Source organism: Hipposideros armiger, unplaced genomic scaffold (assembly GCF_001890085.2).
Source record: "Hipposideros armiger isolate ML-2016 unplaced genomic scaffold, ASM189008v1 scaffold_141, whole genome shotgun sequence".
Lineage (NCBI taxonomy): Eukaryota > Metazoa > Chordata > Mammalia > Chiroptera > Hipposideridae > Hipposideros > Hipposideros armiger.
Genome location: NW_017731491.1, coordinates 406,872 through 422,035, shown reverse-complemented (window position 1 = coordinate 422,035; position 15,164 = coordinate 406,872). Strand labels below are relative to the sequence as shown.

The window sequence follows — 15,164 nt, the reverse complement described above, 5'->3', positions numbered from 1 at the left end:
CTATTTCTTCAGAGAATAGGGAGTGAATTTCTTTAAAGATTATACCTGAGATTTACAACCTTTAAGCCCCTTCAAGGCAGCTTCTCTCATCACAGACCAGTTCATCAATTAGAGGGCAAAAATGACCTTTCTGCAACATGAGGAGATCGTGTGGCCATAATGCTATATAGGAAATTAATTACAAATACATCAAATACAAATACATCATTAATTACAAATTACAAATCATCACTCACTTTACTCTCAATTCAGCCCGTTAGTCTTTGATTTTAGGTATCACTAGCCTTTCTTGTTAATTCACCTAGATTTCACCTCCAGTACTAGAGGGAAATCTTTCAGTTCCTGTATTTATTGAAGAAGGAATCAAGCTCTTTACTTACTGGGAAATAGGCCTAATCCTTGGTTCTAAATAAAAACTGTTCTTTTCACAATCCTCTGAAACCTGACTTGGTAATGTCTCAGGATTCTATCTCGGTAGCAGCAATCTTTCTGCACTTGTCTTTCTTTCCTGGCACACATCCCCACACAGTTATCCAAGAGAGGTTTTTCTCTCTTACTCAGTGTCTTCTTGTCTTCAAATTTCTCTTGTTTTTCTGAATTCCCCTAGTTTCTCTCAAATAGCCTTCTCTTTGCTCTTCAATCCTGCATTCCCCAAAGGAATAGCAGAGCTTTGCACACTCCTCAGAAGCGTACAGTGGTCATATTACATGGTATACACATTAACGTCTCTAAAACCCAATTTGCTTTCACAGCCCAAGTTCCAAATCAAGCTGCACAGAAACCTTTTAAAGATGTTTGTATGGCAGGGGTTGGAGGCCACTGACGGTTGTGTTTAAGGCATAGATAGTTCTCATACATTGGTCTGAGGGGGGAGAATAAAAAATTAGACTCCAAAGGTTTTAAAGACCTTAAAGATAATATGTAGGATGACTTACCAAATAAATGGGAATCAACAAGAATTGTATGCTTTTGGCACACATGGAGTTAAGCTTTCTGTACCTACTTGTTTGGCTAGCCTGCTGTCAGCTCATGAAGTTGACAGAACTGATTTTTTAAAAAAACTCCTACACAGAACAGGAAAGAAGTAAGCAGCTAATTTGTTAATAGCAGAAGCCTAACAAAAAGAACAGAAAATAATAGAGTGCTTAGTTTGCCTAAATTGAGACAAACCAGTTTCTCTATGGATTTTATATCAGCTTTGAGCCACTTACTTAGCAACTGGAGACATAAATCCAAAGTTTTCTTTTGTATCTTGAGATTATAGATTTGGAAGTTCTGAGTGGCTGCTATTTTATTCTCATGCTTTTTGTGAGCTTTCAGTGAGGGTTGAGCATCCAACATTGGCTTTGATGCCTTTCCCTGTGCTTAGGAACTTGTTTCCACCTACTTATCAATTTGTTCTTACTTCTGTGAATGATCACTTTTCAGAATCCACCATTGTACCTAGCTTAGTTAACCTATGTGGGCATTCATTAAATACATAAATGCCCTTTATGTAAATTGAATAACCTGTGAATGTGAATAACTACTTTTAGATCTCACCGGCAATGCACCAATTTCCTTTTGTTGGTTTTGCTATCAGAGCTAGTTTTAGAGTAAGATGATTTCACCATTTCGATTCTAAAGTAGTGATTTAATTGCGATCTATAAATGCAAATACTTGAGACTAGTGGCTCTCAAACTTTAATGTATATTAGAATCACCTGGAGGGCTGGTTAAAAACATTTCTAGGCCCTATCCCTAGATTTTCTGATTTGGGAGATAAAGGGTAGAGCCTAAGAATTTGCATTTCTAACAAGTTGCAGGTAACATTGCTGCTGGTAGTCTGAGGGCCACACTTTGAGAATCACTGCTTAGGGATTTTTCTCCTGTTTCAGAAATATTCCGTTTTAGGACATTTGTGTAACCATTTCTGATGGTTATATCAGAAAAAGATAAGAAAAAGAGAAACAAAAACGAAAACAAACTTCAAGGAGAATACTTTTTAAAAAATATATTCAAATTATCTCTGTGTGAGGGTGTGAATTTGTCATTACAAATAATGTGGCATTTGTAGAGAATCTAAGATACTATCATAAGTGAACATTCACAGAATCAAAAGCATAACATCTAAATCTGCAAAATATTCATATATTATTAAATCATTATACCTTAAACGAATACAATGTTATATGTCAATTATATCTCAGTAAAACAGGGCAGGGGCAACCTTCTAAATCATCTCACTTTTAATTGCAATTAAAGTCTTAGAAGAGGAGGGAGCAGGTATGATGGAAGAGTATAAATTTGGTATAAGAGACCTAAGTCAAAATCCTTGCTCTGCCATTTACATTTGGAGCATGTATAATTTCACTGGATTGTTTTATTATATTATTAAATGAGATAACAAATGTGAAATGCTCTGATTATGGTAACTTTCCATCAGCTATTTGCATAGACACTGGCCTCCTCAGTTGTTTTTGTACACTCAGGAATTTTTTAAAACTCAATGGGTAATATGTTTTATCCAGTTGTTACTCAGAAAATAATTAGATCCCAACATGCGCAGCCCTGTGGATGCTATAGAAACGCAGATAGAGAAGATGTGGGCCCTGTTCTCTATGTACATAAAATCTGCTTAGGGAGTTAGAATTCTTTCCACTGAAAGCACCAAAATACCATATTAAAAACAAGGTCAACTATGACACTTTTAATATAAGAAGCCTAGAGGCAAGGCAATGGCTCAGTGCAGTTACCAAGGTTCTAGATTCTTTTGTCTATTCTCCTTTGCCAACCTTAGCATGTCCTTGGGCCTCTCCTTTCAAGGTCACACAATGGCTGTCACAGCTGTAGACATCATATCTTTGCACCACTGCATCCCATGACAGAGAAAGGGCAGTTTCTTTCTCAAGTCTCCTTTATCAAGGTGGAAAATCTTTCCCACAAGCCTATGGCAGACTCACCCTCAGGTCTTGTTGACTGGGATTAAGGTATATAACTGTGGGTTGGCTTCCAAGGAGGCTGAAAAGAGGTATGTGCCATTTTCAGCTTCATTGGTAGGACTGGTAGGTGATAGAGGTGAGACATGACTGTTGGTAGACAACAGAGAGGATCTACCACAGGGAGCTAAAACTATCTACACAAAATTAGAGACAGTTCTAGTCAATTTATCATTAGGCAGAATTGTGTGAGCTATCTAGGCCAGGGGTCAGCAAACGTTTTCTGTTAAAAGATGGATAGTTTATACTTTAGGCTTTGATGGCCACAAATGATCTCTGTTGCATGTTCCTCTTTGCCTTTTTTTTTTTTCTCTTTTTTTTTTACACAACCCTTTACAAATGTGAAAAACGGTTCTTAGCTTACTGGCCATATAAAAACAGGCTGGAGTTTGCCAACTATGCCATGAAAGCTCAGGAGAAGGAGCTCAGTGAGACTGCAGGCATCATTTTGAAGCTTTTTGAAAGTCTAGGATTTGAGTGGTGCCTTGAAGGATGGGTAAGATTTAGACTGAGAAGGACACTTAGGTTGTTTCCATATCTTGGCTATTGTGAAGAATGCTGCAGTGAACATAGGGGTACATATATCTTTCTGAATAAGCGTTTTCAAATTTTTTGAGTAGATGCCCAGAAAAGGGATTGCTGAGTCATATGTTAGGTCTATTCTTAATTTTCTGAGGACCCTTCATATTGTTTTCCATAGAGGCTGCACCAACTTATATTCCTACCAGCAGTATATGAGGATTCCCTTTTCCCCACATCCTTCCCAACACTTGTTATTTCTTCTCTTATTGGTAGTAGCCATACAATTGAATACTACTCCGCCATTAAAAAAATAAATAAAAGGTGAAATATTGCCATTTGCAACAACATGGATGTATCTTGAGAGTATCATGCTAAGTGAAATATTTCAGATGAAAAAGGACAAGAACCATATAATTTCACTTATGTGGGATATAAAGCACAAAGCAGCAAACAAATAAACTCATAGACACAGAGAGCAGTATGGTGGTATCAGAAGGGAAGGGGAGGGGAGAGGATGAAGAGGATAAAGAGGGTCAAATATATGGTGATGGAAGGAAACGAAAACTTTAGGTGGTGAGCACATAGTGCAATATACAGATGTATTATAGAATTGTACACTTGGAACTTATATAATGTTACTAACCAATGTTATTCCAATAAGTTTAGTTTTTTAAAAAAGATTTACATTGAGAGATCACTCTTTTTCTGAAGGGAGTAGTGAGTGGAGAAACAAGCCTGTGATCCATAAAACAGCTGTGTGTTAAATGAAAAGAGTAGAGAGCAGACGAAATGGGCTAATTGCAAGCCAGAGTTAGGGAGTACTGTGGCAGGAATACCTGGACTGCCTCAGCCACTGACAAGCCAACCTTCTAAGTCGCTCTGAGAAATGAAGATGCTCTTTTGGCATAAAGCCTCCATGTTGACTTGGAGCCCAAGGGAGGCAGTGTCTCATGTAACAATTGGCTCTTTAGTAGGAGCTGTTGCTACTGTGACTAATTAAAGGACAAACATCATGTGTTTAGCATAATAAGGCCGTTGGTCTCTTAATCATACCTATACACAAAGATTGTAACTCATGTTCCATTTGTGTTATTGATATTGGCAACAAGGAAAAATTGCAACAACTAATGCTAAGTCACTTATTCATTGAACATTTGTTGAATGCTTTCTGTGTGTCAGGTCCTAGAGATATAAATTGAGAAGCTTACAGTCTAGAGGGAGAGAAACAATATTATAGACATAATTACAATAGAGTGAGATAAGGGTTAGATAATATATGTGCAAGGAACTATGGATGCCTAGAAAAACCACCAATTCGTCTCGATTTAAACTTTCAAGTTGACTTAGTCTAATTATTGCTGTCTTTCAGTGGCCCTGGATTATGTCCTTAATGCTAGCCAATTATTTTGCAGATCTATACCATTGATTACAAAGAGGCCTGTGTGAAATACTGTGGTTGGATCAAATCCAGTTCATCGTATCTCCAAAAAAAGCAACTTCAAACATTCTGCTGTTGCTGTTATTAATACTAAGTTTTTAGGATCCTCTTTATGTGCAAAGTATATAGCGATAGTGTTTCCTGGTCACTTAATTTTAGGCTTCCCACTATACTGATACAAATATTGGGTTCCAAAAAATAATGGGTTTCCCAGTAAAGCTTGCAGAAGATTCTGTGGTAGGGAGAATAATGACCTCTCAAAAGAGTCTTCATCTTAGCCCCCTATGAACCTGTGAATATGAGGCTAGACAATTAAGTTTGTGAACTCATCCTAGAAAAAATGCTACATACCTCATTACTGAATATCCCTACAGTCAACTTTGAAATATGTACTCCCCTTGCAAAGCTATATGCATCGACACCAGCGCCTAGTCTACACTTCAAAGCAATTTTGGAGCTCTTTTTCTTGAATGGCCATCAGAGCTGTCGTCGTTATTACCCTTGATGTCCTGAATGTCATAAAAATGTCTTCCTTTCAATATTTTCTTTATTTTTGGGTAAAGAAAGAAGTCATGGGGGGAGGGGCAGATCATGTGAGTAGGTAGGGAGTTCCAATACAATTATTTGTTTACTGGCTAAAAACTCCCTCACTGACAGTTCCGTGTGAGCTGGTGCATTGTTGTGATGCAAGAGCCATGAATTCTTGGTGAAAATTTCAAGTCGTCTAACTTTTTCACACAGCCTTTTGAGCACTTCCAAAGAGTAAACTTGGTTAACTGTCCATCCAGTTGGTACAAATTCATAATGAATAATACCTCTGATATCAAAAGAGGTTAGCAACATTATTGCAACAAATTCGCAAACTTAATTGTCAAATGTGTAAACAACAAATTTACTTTCTCACAGGTGCGGGAGGCTAGAAGTCAAAGGTCAAAGTGTTTGCAGGGTTGATTTTTTTTTTTCCTGAGGCCTCTCTCCTTGGCTTGTATATGTTCTGTCTTCTCCCTCTGTCTTTACATGGTCTTTCCTCTACGTATGTCTGTGTCCTGATCTTCTCTTGTAAGGACTCCAGTCACGTTGGATTCGGACCCACCCTAATAACCTTATTTTAAATTAATCACCTCTTTAAAGACCGTATCTCCAGATACAGGCAAATTATGAGGTTTCTTAGGAATTAGGACTTCAACATATAAATTGGGGGGTGGGGGGGGAGAGATGCAATTCTGCCCATAACACTCCTCAAAAGCTTCCATAAGGAACATGGGTCTATTACCACTTTGATTTTAGGACCCCTGGCCTTTAGAACTGTAAGATAATAAATTTGTGTTGTATAAGCCATTGAATTTGTGGTAATTTGTCACAGCAAATTAGAAAATGAATATAATTGCAAGTAACCTGAATAATTGCAAGTAACCTGAAAATGAATATAATTGCAAGTAACCTGAAATGAATATAATTGCAAGTATTGATACGGAGAGTAACTGAATTGTGGAACATCTATACAATGGAATATTATACAGCAATCAAAAACCGCGAAATAAAAACCAGTGAAATAAATGCCCATTGACAGGTAAGTGGATGAACAAAATGTAGTATGTACATACAATGGAATATTATTCCATTAAAATGGAAGGGCATTCTGGCATATGTACATCATGGATGAACATTGAGGACACTATGCTAAGTGAAACAAACCAGTCACAAAAAGACAAATACTATACGATTCCATTTATATGAGGTAAGTAGAGTAATTAAACTCATAGAAACAGAAAGTAGAATAGTGGTTGCCAGAGGCTGTGGGAGGGGGAAATGAATTTTTTAATAGGTATAGAATTTTAGTTTTACAAAATGAGAAAGTTATGGAGATTGGGTGAACAACAGTGCGAATAAACTTGACACTGATGAACTCTACACTTGAAAATGGTTAAGATGGTAAACTTTATGTTACTTCATTTTACCACAATTAAAATTTTTTTAAATAGTAAAGAAAAAAAGGGATCAAATATATGATGATGGAAGGAGAACTGACTCTGGGTGGTGAACACACAATGTGATATATAGATGATGTATTGCAGAATTGTACACCTGAAACCTATGTAACTTTACTAACAATTGTCACCCCAATAAACTAATTTAAAAAAAAATAGTAAAAAATTTAGAACAAAGATATTAAGTTAAAAAGGCAGGGCCGGCCGAATGGTTCAGTTGGTTAAGAGCTCACTCAAGAGTTTGAGCTCTGAGCAACAGTGGTTTGATTCCCGGCCCGAGCTGAGCAGCCGCTGAGCTGCCAACAGGTGGCAGGATGGCTCAGCTTAAAAAAAAAAAAAAAAGGCAATGACAGCGGTGACGGATTAGCTCAGTTGGTTAGAGCGTGGTGCTGATAACACCAAGGTTGCCAGTTCAATCCCCACATGGGCCACTGTGAGCTGCGCCCTCCCTAAAAGAGTCAACTATGCCATTGTAGCATGAAAGCAATGTGTAACCAATGACCATGGCTGTTCCCCAATAAAAATTAAAGAAAATAAAAGCAATGACAGAAAAAAAGGTGTAGCGTGCTTCCATTGTGTATTTTAGAGAAAAGATATCTATTACATGTAATGCTCCTATGTACACAGAATCTCTCTGAGAAGATATTAAAGAAACTGGCATAATGATTACTTCTGTGAATGTTTGTAGAGAGAGAGCTAGGAGGTAGAGGGACAGGGATGGGAGGAAAAAATAAATACTCTCGGACATCTTCTGAATCTTGTTTACCATGTGAATATATCACATATTGAAAGAATGGTTTTTACCAAGCTCAGAGACAGATTAATGGGTTGCCACGGGTCAGGGGTAGGCAAAATGGGTGAAGGGAGTCAAAAGGTACGAACTTCCAGCTGTAAAATAAATAAGTCATGGGGACGTAGTAATAATTTTAAAAAGAAATAATGGTTTCTAAATAATGTAACATGGGGTTAGGAACTGTAGAGAGTTTTTTCAGGTCATCCTTAGGCTATGAAATTGATTTGTCAATGCAATTACACCTGTCAGGATAAATAAGACCTACTTCTTGCCTTTGCCTTTAAAAAGTTAAAAGCTTTTAGTCCTAAAGTGGTCATCAGGCTTTAGGGTACACATATATTTTATTGTTTGAACCCAAAAAAATAGTTGAGGGGAGGAAAGATGGAGGAAAAAATGAAAGACGAAAGAAATGTAATAGTGTTTTCTGTTTCTTAAAATCACATAACCTATGCGTATAACAAGAATAGAATAAAAAGATACTTAACAGTAGCAATAGGTTTTGACCCTTGGGGGATTATTTCTTAAGACTTCTGCTTGCAAATTGTTAGGCAACTGCACAAATTACATTTTGACACTCTTCAAAACATCCTTCTTAGCACACCAGTCCTTGCACCATACATTCCATATAAAGATTGCAACTTTTTATTACTATAATTGTTGCTTAGAAACAGTTCTTGAAACTTCTTGTCATATATGGATGTGTTTTCCTAACCAACAACCTTAGCCCCTGTTTTTCTCCAAAGGGGCATATTTCCACAGAGCCAAAGCCTTATATTTGTGGGGTTTGCATATACATTAAAAAAAAAAAAACCACTATTTTTGAAACCTGTTCAGTTATCTTTCCCTTTGGTTTAGCATTTTCTGTAGCTAATTCAGCACCCAAAATAGTGCTTTGTACATAGTAGGGATACAATAAATGATAATGAATGGCTTATTGTGAGCTCAGTACTGCAGGGTTCTCTATAGGGAATACAAATTTGTCTTTATTTAGAAGTGAAACACTCATAGTTTTATAGGAGAAAATTTTTCCTATATGGTAAGTTTCTTTGAAAGAGAATTGAGCCCAAAATGTGTAAACCTTTTACTTGTAGGAAGGAGAGTATTATTACTGTAGGAATATTTATTGTTGTTTTGTTGTTGTTAGAAGAGTAGTAGTAGCAATATCAGTAGCAAAGTCACACGAAATGCTTTCCTCATATTACCTCTCATACAGTCTTCCCAACAGCCCTATTAGCTAGATGCTATTGTTGTGCCTATTTTTATGGATGAGGAAATTGAGCTCAGAGGGATTAGGTAATGTGTTCAACATCACAGAACCAGGATATGAGCTCAATTTAAAGATTTGGGCTTGGTACTTCCAATGCAAGTATATGAGTTTGACTTTATTCTCTTCAAAATTCCTACTGAAATAGCCAAAAGGACATTAAAAATGAAGGAAGGGAAGGAGGGAGAGTAGGACAGAAGGGAAAGAAGGAAGAAAAAGAAAAAAAAATTGGTATCTACACTACAAACGGGATGTTCACCATCCTCATATTAGAGAAGCATTGGAGGATTTTCCACAATATGAAATTCAGGTAAGACTAGGTTGAGGCAGGGCCTACCAACCTGAGAAGCACTATAGATAAAAGCCCACCTATTATATACTATATATAAAAGGATTACTAATAATATTTGAAACCAAAAATGACTAATTTTATCTGTCAACCATAAAACAAAAGACTGGTTATTCCTTTAGCAAAAAGGATTTATTCAGGAAAAAGAAAAGATCGCAATACCTTTTGTGCAGCCATGGTGAGGCATGTGCACACACTAAGCAAGTAGAAGCAGAAAAACCCCTTTTAGAGAGGGGAAAAGAAAGTGAAGCGGAGGAGCTGTTTCAACCATAGACTGTTGTAGAAACACAGCTGTTCCTGTAGGGCTTCTGGGAGGACATAGGGTCTGAGAGCTCCTCCCATAGGCCCTCCTGATTCCTGTCTAGGTGAAGATCTCTGTGATAAACGTGATAATTTTTGACATATCAAATACTTTTTAGCATCTATTTAGATCAGCGGTTCTCAACCTTCCTAATGCCGCGACCCCTTAATACAGTTTCTCATTTTGTGGTGACCCCCAACCATAAAATTATTTTCGTTGCTACTCTATAACTGTAATTTTGTTACTGTTATGAATCGTAATGTAAATATCTTTTTGTTTTCCGATGGTCTTAGGGGTCGCGACCCACAGGTTGAGAACCGCTGATTTAGATAATCTTATAGTTTTTCTCATTTGACAGTAATATGCTAAATTATATTGATAGAGTTCCTAAATATTTATTCATTCTTGGAATAAGTCCTTTATAGTCCTACGCAAGACAGTTCACTAGGCAGAACAACCAGGACAACTAGGAACTGGAATTACCAAGTACCTCAGGAGGCAGAGGAATGAACTTGAAATGTCTTTTGTCTTCCATTAGGATTCCTAGAATTTAATTGAGCACTACATATGTTAGTCGCAAGTAAATACTTGTTCCACGTACCAGTTATGTTCAATGCTACCAGCACACTTAAGTTGATACCCTGTGTATTAATGAATTAAATTTCAATTAATAGGTATGACGTAAAGCCTTAAAATAACTGTGAGAATGCAAGTGTCATTAGAGGACCTCTTTCTTGAAAGATCATTTTCAAAGAGCTAGTGTAAACATGCTGAAATAGTTACAAGAAGGAAAACTTTAAAATCCTAATGTAATTTGGATTAATTAACTTGTACTTTTCTGTCTTTTCAGTTTGCATATACTGTGTCAGTGACACATCACTTTTGATATGCTTAATATTATCTATATTATCATCTTTTGTGATATGAGAATTTGGGAGAATTGAAAGCAGCTTTGATTTCTACCTTATTAATCCCTTCAAATATTTTGTTATTTATTAAGCCTTTAGCTTTTCTAATATGACTTTTAGAAGTCTTCAAGTATTTTGTAGACCGATTTAAAAAAAGAAAAAGAAAAAGACCAATGGAGAGTAAATGTTCTCATTTTTCCCCCCTCCAAAATGCAAGGGAATAAGGAATAAAGAAACTTTGCATTTGTAGGATTTAAAAAGTGATTTTAAATACTTGCTTGTTTTTGTTTATTTTCTAAAAGAAGAGGGAGGGATAATGGAAGATGAAATTTGGTTGTAAAAAGAAAAACCAAAAGTAGTCAAAGGATCACAGTAGGAAAAAAAGTAAGAAGGCAATAAACCAGTAGAGGGCAATTGCCAGAAATAGTAACTATGAGCTTTACTTTCTTTCTTTTAAGTACTTGTATTCAAACTCTTAACCTCTACAGGTATTCTGCAGGTTGAAACACAGCTTCAGCTTTTAAAAATCAAAGTAGGAGACTACTAGGAGAGCCACAGAGGGGTTAATAGATGACTGCATTTCAGCCATTGGTAGTGAGAAGTTTTTGTTTTCTAACAACTTTATTAAGATATAATTGACATACAAAACAACTGCGCATAGTTAATGCATGCAATTTGATGAATTTGGACATACACATACACCTGTGAAACCATCCCTGTAATCGAGGTAATAAACATATCTATCATCTCCAAAAGTTTCCTTGTGCCCCTTTGGGGGTTTTATTGTTGTTGTTTGTTTTGTTGTAAAAATATTTAACATGAGATCTACCCTCTTAAACATTTTAAATGCACAACAGAGTATTGTTAACAGTTGACACTATGTTGTACAGCAGATGTCTGAAACTTCATACCCATTGAACAACTTCCCATTTCCTCCACCCTCCTAGGCCCCGCAGCCACCATTCTACCCTCTGCTGCCATGAGTTTGATTATTTGGGTTACCTCAAATAATTGGAATCATGCAGTATTTGTCCTTCCATAACTGGCTTATTTCACGTAGTGTAATTTCCTCCAGGCTCATCCATGTCCTCACATATGGCAGGATTTCCTTCTTTTTTAAAGCTGAATAATATTTCATTGTATGCGTATACCCCATTTTCTTTATCTTTTTGTCTCTCAGTGGGCATTTAGGTTGTTTCCATATCTTGGTTCTTGTGAAAAATGCTGTGATGGATGTGGGAGTGCAGGTATGTCTTTGAGATCCTGATTTCAGTATTTTTAGATTTATACCCAGAAGTGGGATTGATGGAGCACATGGTAGTAAGAAATTTTGATGACATAAGCATATAAAGCTCGAGGTAGGGATAGCCTGGTTTCTAGCAGCTGTTACCCAAACAGCAAACATTTGAATGAAACTTAATGGGTCAGAGTTGGAGCTTTTTCTCTTTTCTGTGTTGTTGTTAGTCATAAGGGAAAAATACTCTTGTGTTACCAGCTAATTGTTTCACTCCTTTGTCTCGTTTTCCTTATCAGTCTTCAGACAGATTTTGAAAAAGAGATTGGAGAGTAGAAGAAAGGTTTTAAATTGTTTTCTGGAATCTGTCAGGGGGACTTGGGTAGGGCATGTCTTTTGGCTCTTTTTTATCAACACTTGTTAGCAGAAGGCTAATGAGGCCAGCCTAGTGGTTAGATCCGCAGATCATGTCTTATGTTATATTCTAAATAAAGCCTGTCTCTAAACAGTCAGATCAGTTATGTACCTTTGACTGTGAGGATAAATGAACACAATCCTACCCATTCTGGGAAGAGTCCAGAATACATACTGTAAAGGGTAAGTAGCACTATCTTTACCGAAAAAGGACATCCCATTGCCCAACTTGGAAACCACAGAAATGCTTCAGCTAATTAAACATGATCAACTTCCCAATCACCTAACCAATCACCTGTTGGCTTTATGCTCTCCAAAATAGCCATCGCTAATCAGAATTGCAGCTTCTAACCTATGAGCTAACCCTGACTCTGTGATTCCTGCGGGCTTTCCCCTCCTGCTCGTGGCCCCCATTCATCTGGATCTCTGAAATGATCTTGTTTGTATTACAGAGCTCTCATGTGGAAGACAGTGAATCAGCAGCGTTACTTTGCTGTGAATGTGAAGAATCAGAAATCTTTAATGATTCCAATGTACGTAGGTATATGATTTTATACACCTTTGGTGATCCAAGTGAAAGCTTCTGGGGTAAATTTGACTCTTAAATGCACCTGGGCTAGTGCCTGTTATTTCATCTATTTGGCCTCCATCAAATAGTTTGGGAAGGCAAATAAGGGGTGTATATATAAATAGTATGGTATATTTGTATGCATAATAATCTCCCCTCAAAGCATATCTATCAAAGTAGAAAAAGGAGTAAGTCTCCTTCATTAGGGAAGGTGATTGTTTTTGTTTTTCACTTTTTTTTACGGTCAATAGTATCCTTTCCCTGTGACAACTGCTTGGTATGGGTGCTGCCACTGGACCTTTATCCCCCACATACATAGACCTTACACATTCTAGCTGTTGATAATGTAAAGCCAAATAGTGTTACAATTACTGGACTGGAGAGTCAGCTAGATTATCTCAAATGTAGAACTAGCTACATGAGATGTTATCAATTTTATTTGTCTCATCTGACTTCCAGCAAGGTTGCTTTAATGATTGCAAATTACCTATAGAATCAGGCTAACATTGGAGAGTGATTTAAATTGACTTTTTAAAAAGTTAAATATCTCTTCCATAAGGATAACTGCCTTTATTAGCCGTGGCTAAAACTAGGTTCTGCAAACCTTGATGATAAAATCTAGGTTGTCAATTTCAGGATGTTTATTGTGCATTGAGACACTCTATAAATATCGTTGAAGTTTCACCAATGGAACGCTGTGTCCCTCTCTTGAAGTAAGCGGTGCTTCTCAAGTATATCACCATAGGACTGCCTCCTCTGAAACTGTCTTCTTACACATGGCACAGTGAAGGGGATCACTGTTGTAGGACCTCATTCAACTATTATATTGATTTACCTGGCTGCCCTTCATTCAGCATTGATGAAGAGTCTGGAATGGCAGGAAGTCACATATTGTGACTCACTAGTAGCTCGAGTGATGCTTGCTCATTTCCCTTGTGCTTAAAAACATTAACTGATGAACTCATATGAACACTCACTTATTATCAACACTTATTTGCAGATGACAGGCTTAGGGTGGAAAGGTTATATCCTGTGCCCAGCATTGTGTGATAAGCCGCGACAGCACTGACATCAGATCTCAGCTGACAACCATCAGTGAGCTCATTATCAGTAGGCAGCAGCTGTATTGGTAGAGTGTGTACCAGCCTTCTTATGTAGTATCCTGCAAGATTTATTTTGTTCAGTCTGCAGTGGAGTCCTCTGGACTTGGACTGGCTTATTGTTTTGGCTGATTTTGTCTTAAAGAGACCAGTGAATAACAATCTACATCAAGAACATTTTTATGAAGTTGGACACGTGTGGTTAAAATAATGACTCTAATTTCAATGTTTTTTATCCCATAGAAACCATTAGTTGGGTGTGTGTATTTGCAGATTACTCTGGATTGCTTTATTGTATTGCCAAAGCTTTCATTCATTTCAATCAGATTCGTTGTCTTCCTCTTCAAGAGGCAAAAGTGGTTACATGTACTTGGCTGGTTTTTTAAAGGTATTGGATCCTCCTCCTGTTTTGTATCCTCGGGGAGTATTTCCCACACTTGTTTCTCTTTTCTCAGTTCCCTGTTCCCACCCTCACATCAACGGAGCTCCTTCCCAATTTGAAGGCTTAAACTTGAAAACAAAATTATTTGTAGAGCAAACAGATTGAAATCCCCATTTTGAATTTTCTTCAAAGGAAGTAGCATGGGATCTTGATAACTATTTGAAATAGAAGTTAGCTGGTGTAGAGTAGACAATAAAGTCACACTGAAGAACTTTCTCTTCAATCCTGGGATAAGAGAAATATGAACTGTGGTTAGCTATATCCATTCACTTATGCATGCATTCATTCATTCACCACTCATGTACAGATCATGGCGCCTGGAGCTATGGGGGTTAGGCATAAAACATAGAATCTACCCTAAGACCAAACTTCCAGCAGTAGGAAGAATAAGGCCTGAGAATCTAATGTAAAACATGGTGACTATAGTTGATAGCACTGTATTGTATAATTGCTAAAAGTGAAGGACTTAAATGTTCTGACCAGAAAAAAAAACCAAAAAGTATGTGAGGTGATGGATGTGTTAATAAACTATTAGATGGGGGGAATCTTTCCACAATGTACATGTATATGAAATCACCACAGTGTTCATTTTGAATATCTTAACACTGTTATTTGTCAATTATACCCCAAAGCTGAAATTCAAAAGGTGACATAGGTCATTTCTGATGATTTGTGTTTACCTTCTTCCTTTCAGCTCTCTGTACTGTGTGTATTTTTTATTTCTTTTTTTTAGACTCATTTGCAGAGATACCATTTCACTGGCCAACACACAAATATAAAAAGAAGAAAAAGGGAAGGAAACTTGTTGCTAGGGAGATGTGGGTTCTATTATGAGTTTCAAATGGCCAGTTAGCCAACAGCGAGC

General features: G+C 37.1%; 1 protein-coding gene across 2 annotated transcripts in view; it reads left to right on the top strand.

The window, feature by feature from the left end:
* SSH2 (slingshot protein phosphatase 2) overlaps positions 1-15,164 on the top strand; it is a 245,517-nt gene that overhangs the window by 51,391 nt on the left and 178,962 nt on the right. Inside the window, exon 3 of one of the 2 annotated variants that reach the window (XM_019650419.1) lies at positions 12,642-12,722. The exons of the other annotated variant lie outside the window; for it this stretch is intronic. Within the exon in view, the coding sequence (XP_019505964.1) occupies positions 12,642-12,722 (81 nt within the window). The remainder of the gene's footprint in view (positions 1-12,641; positions 12,723-15,164) is intronic. 2 annotated transcript variants of the gene reach the window in all.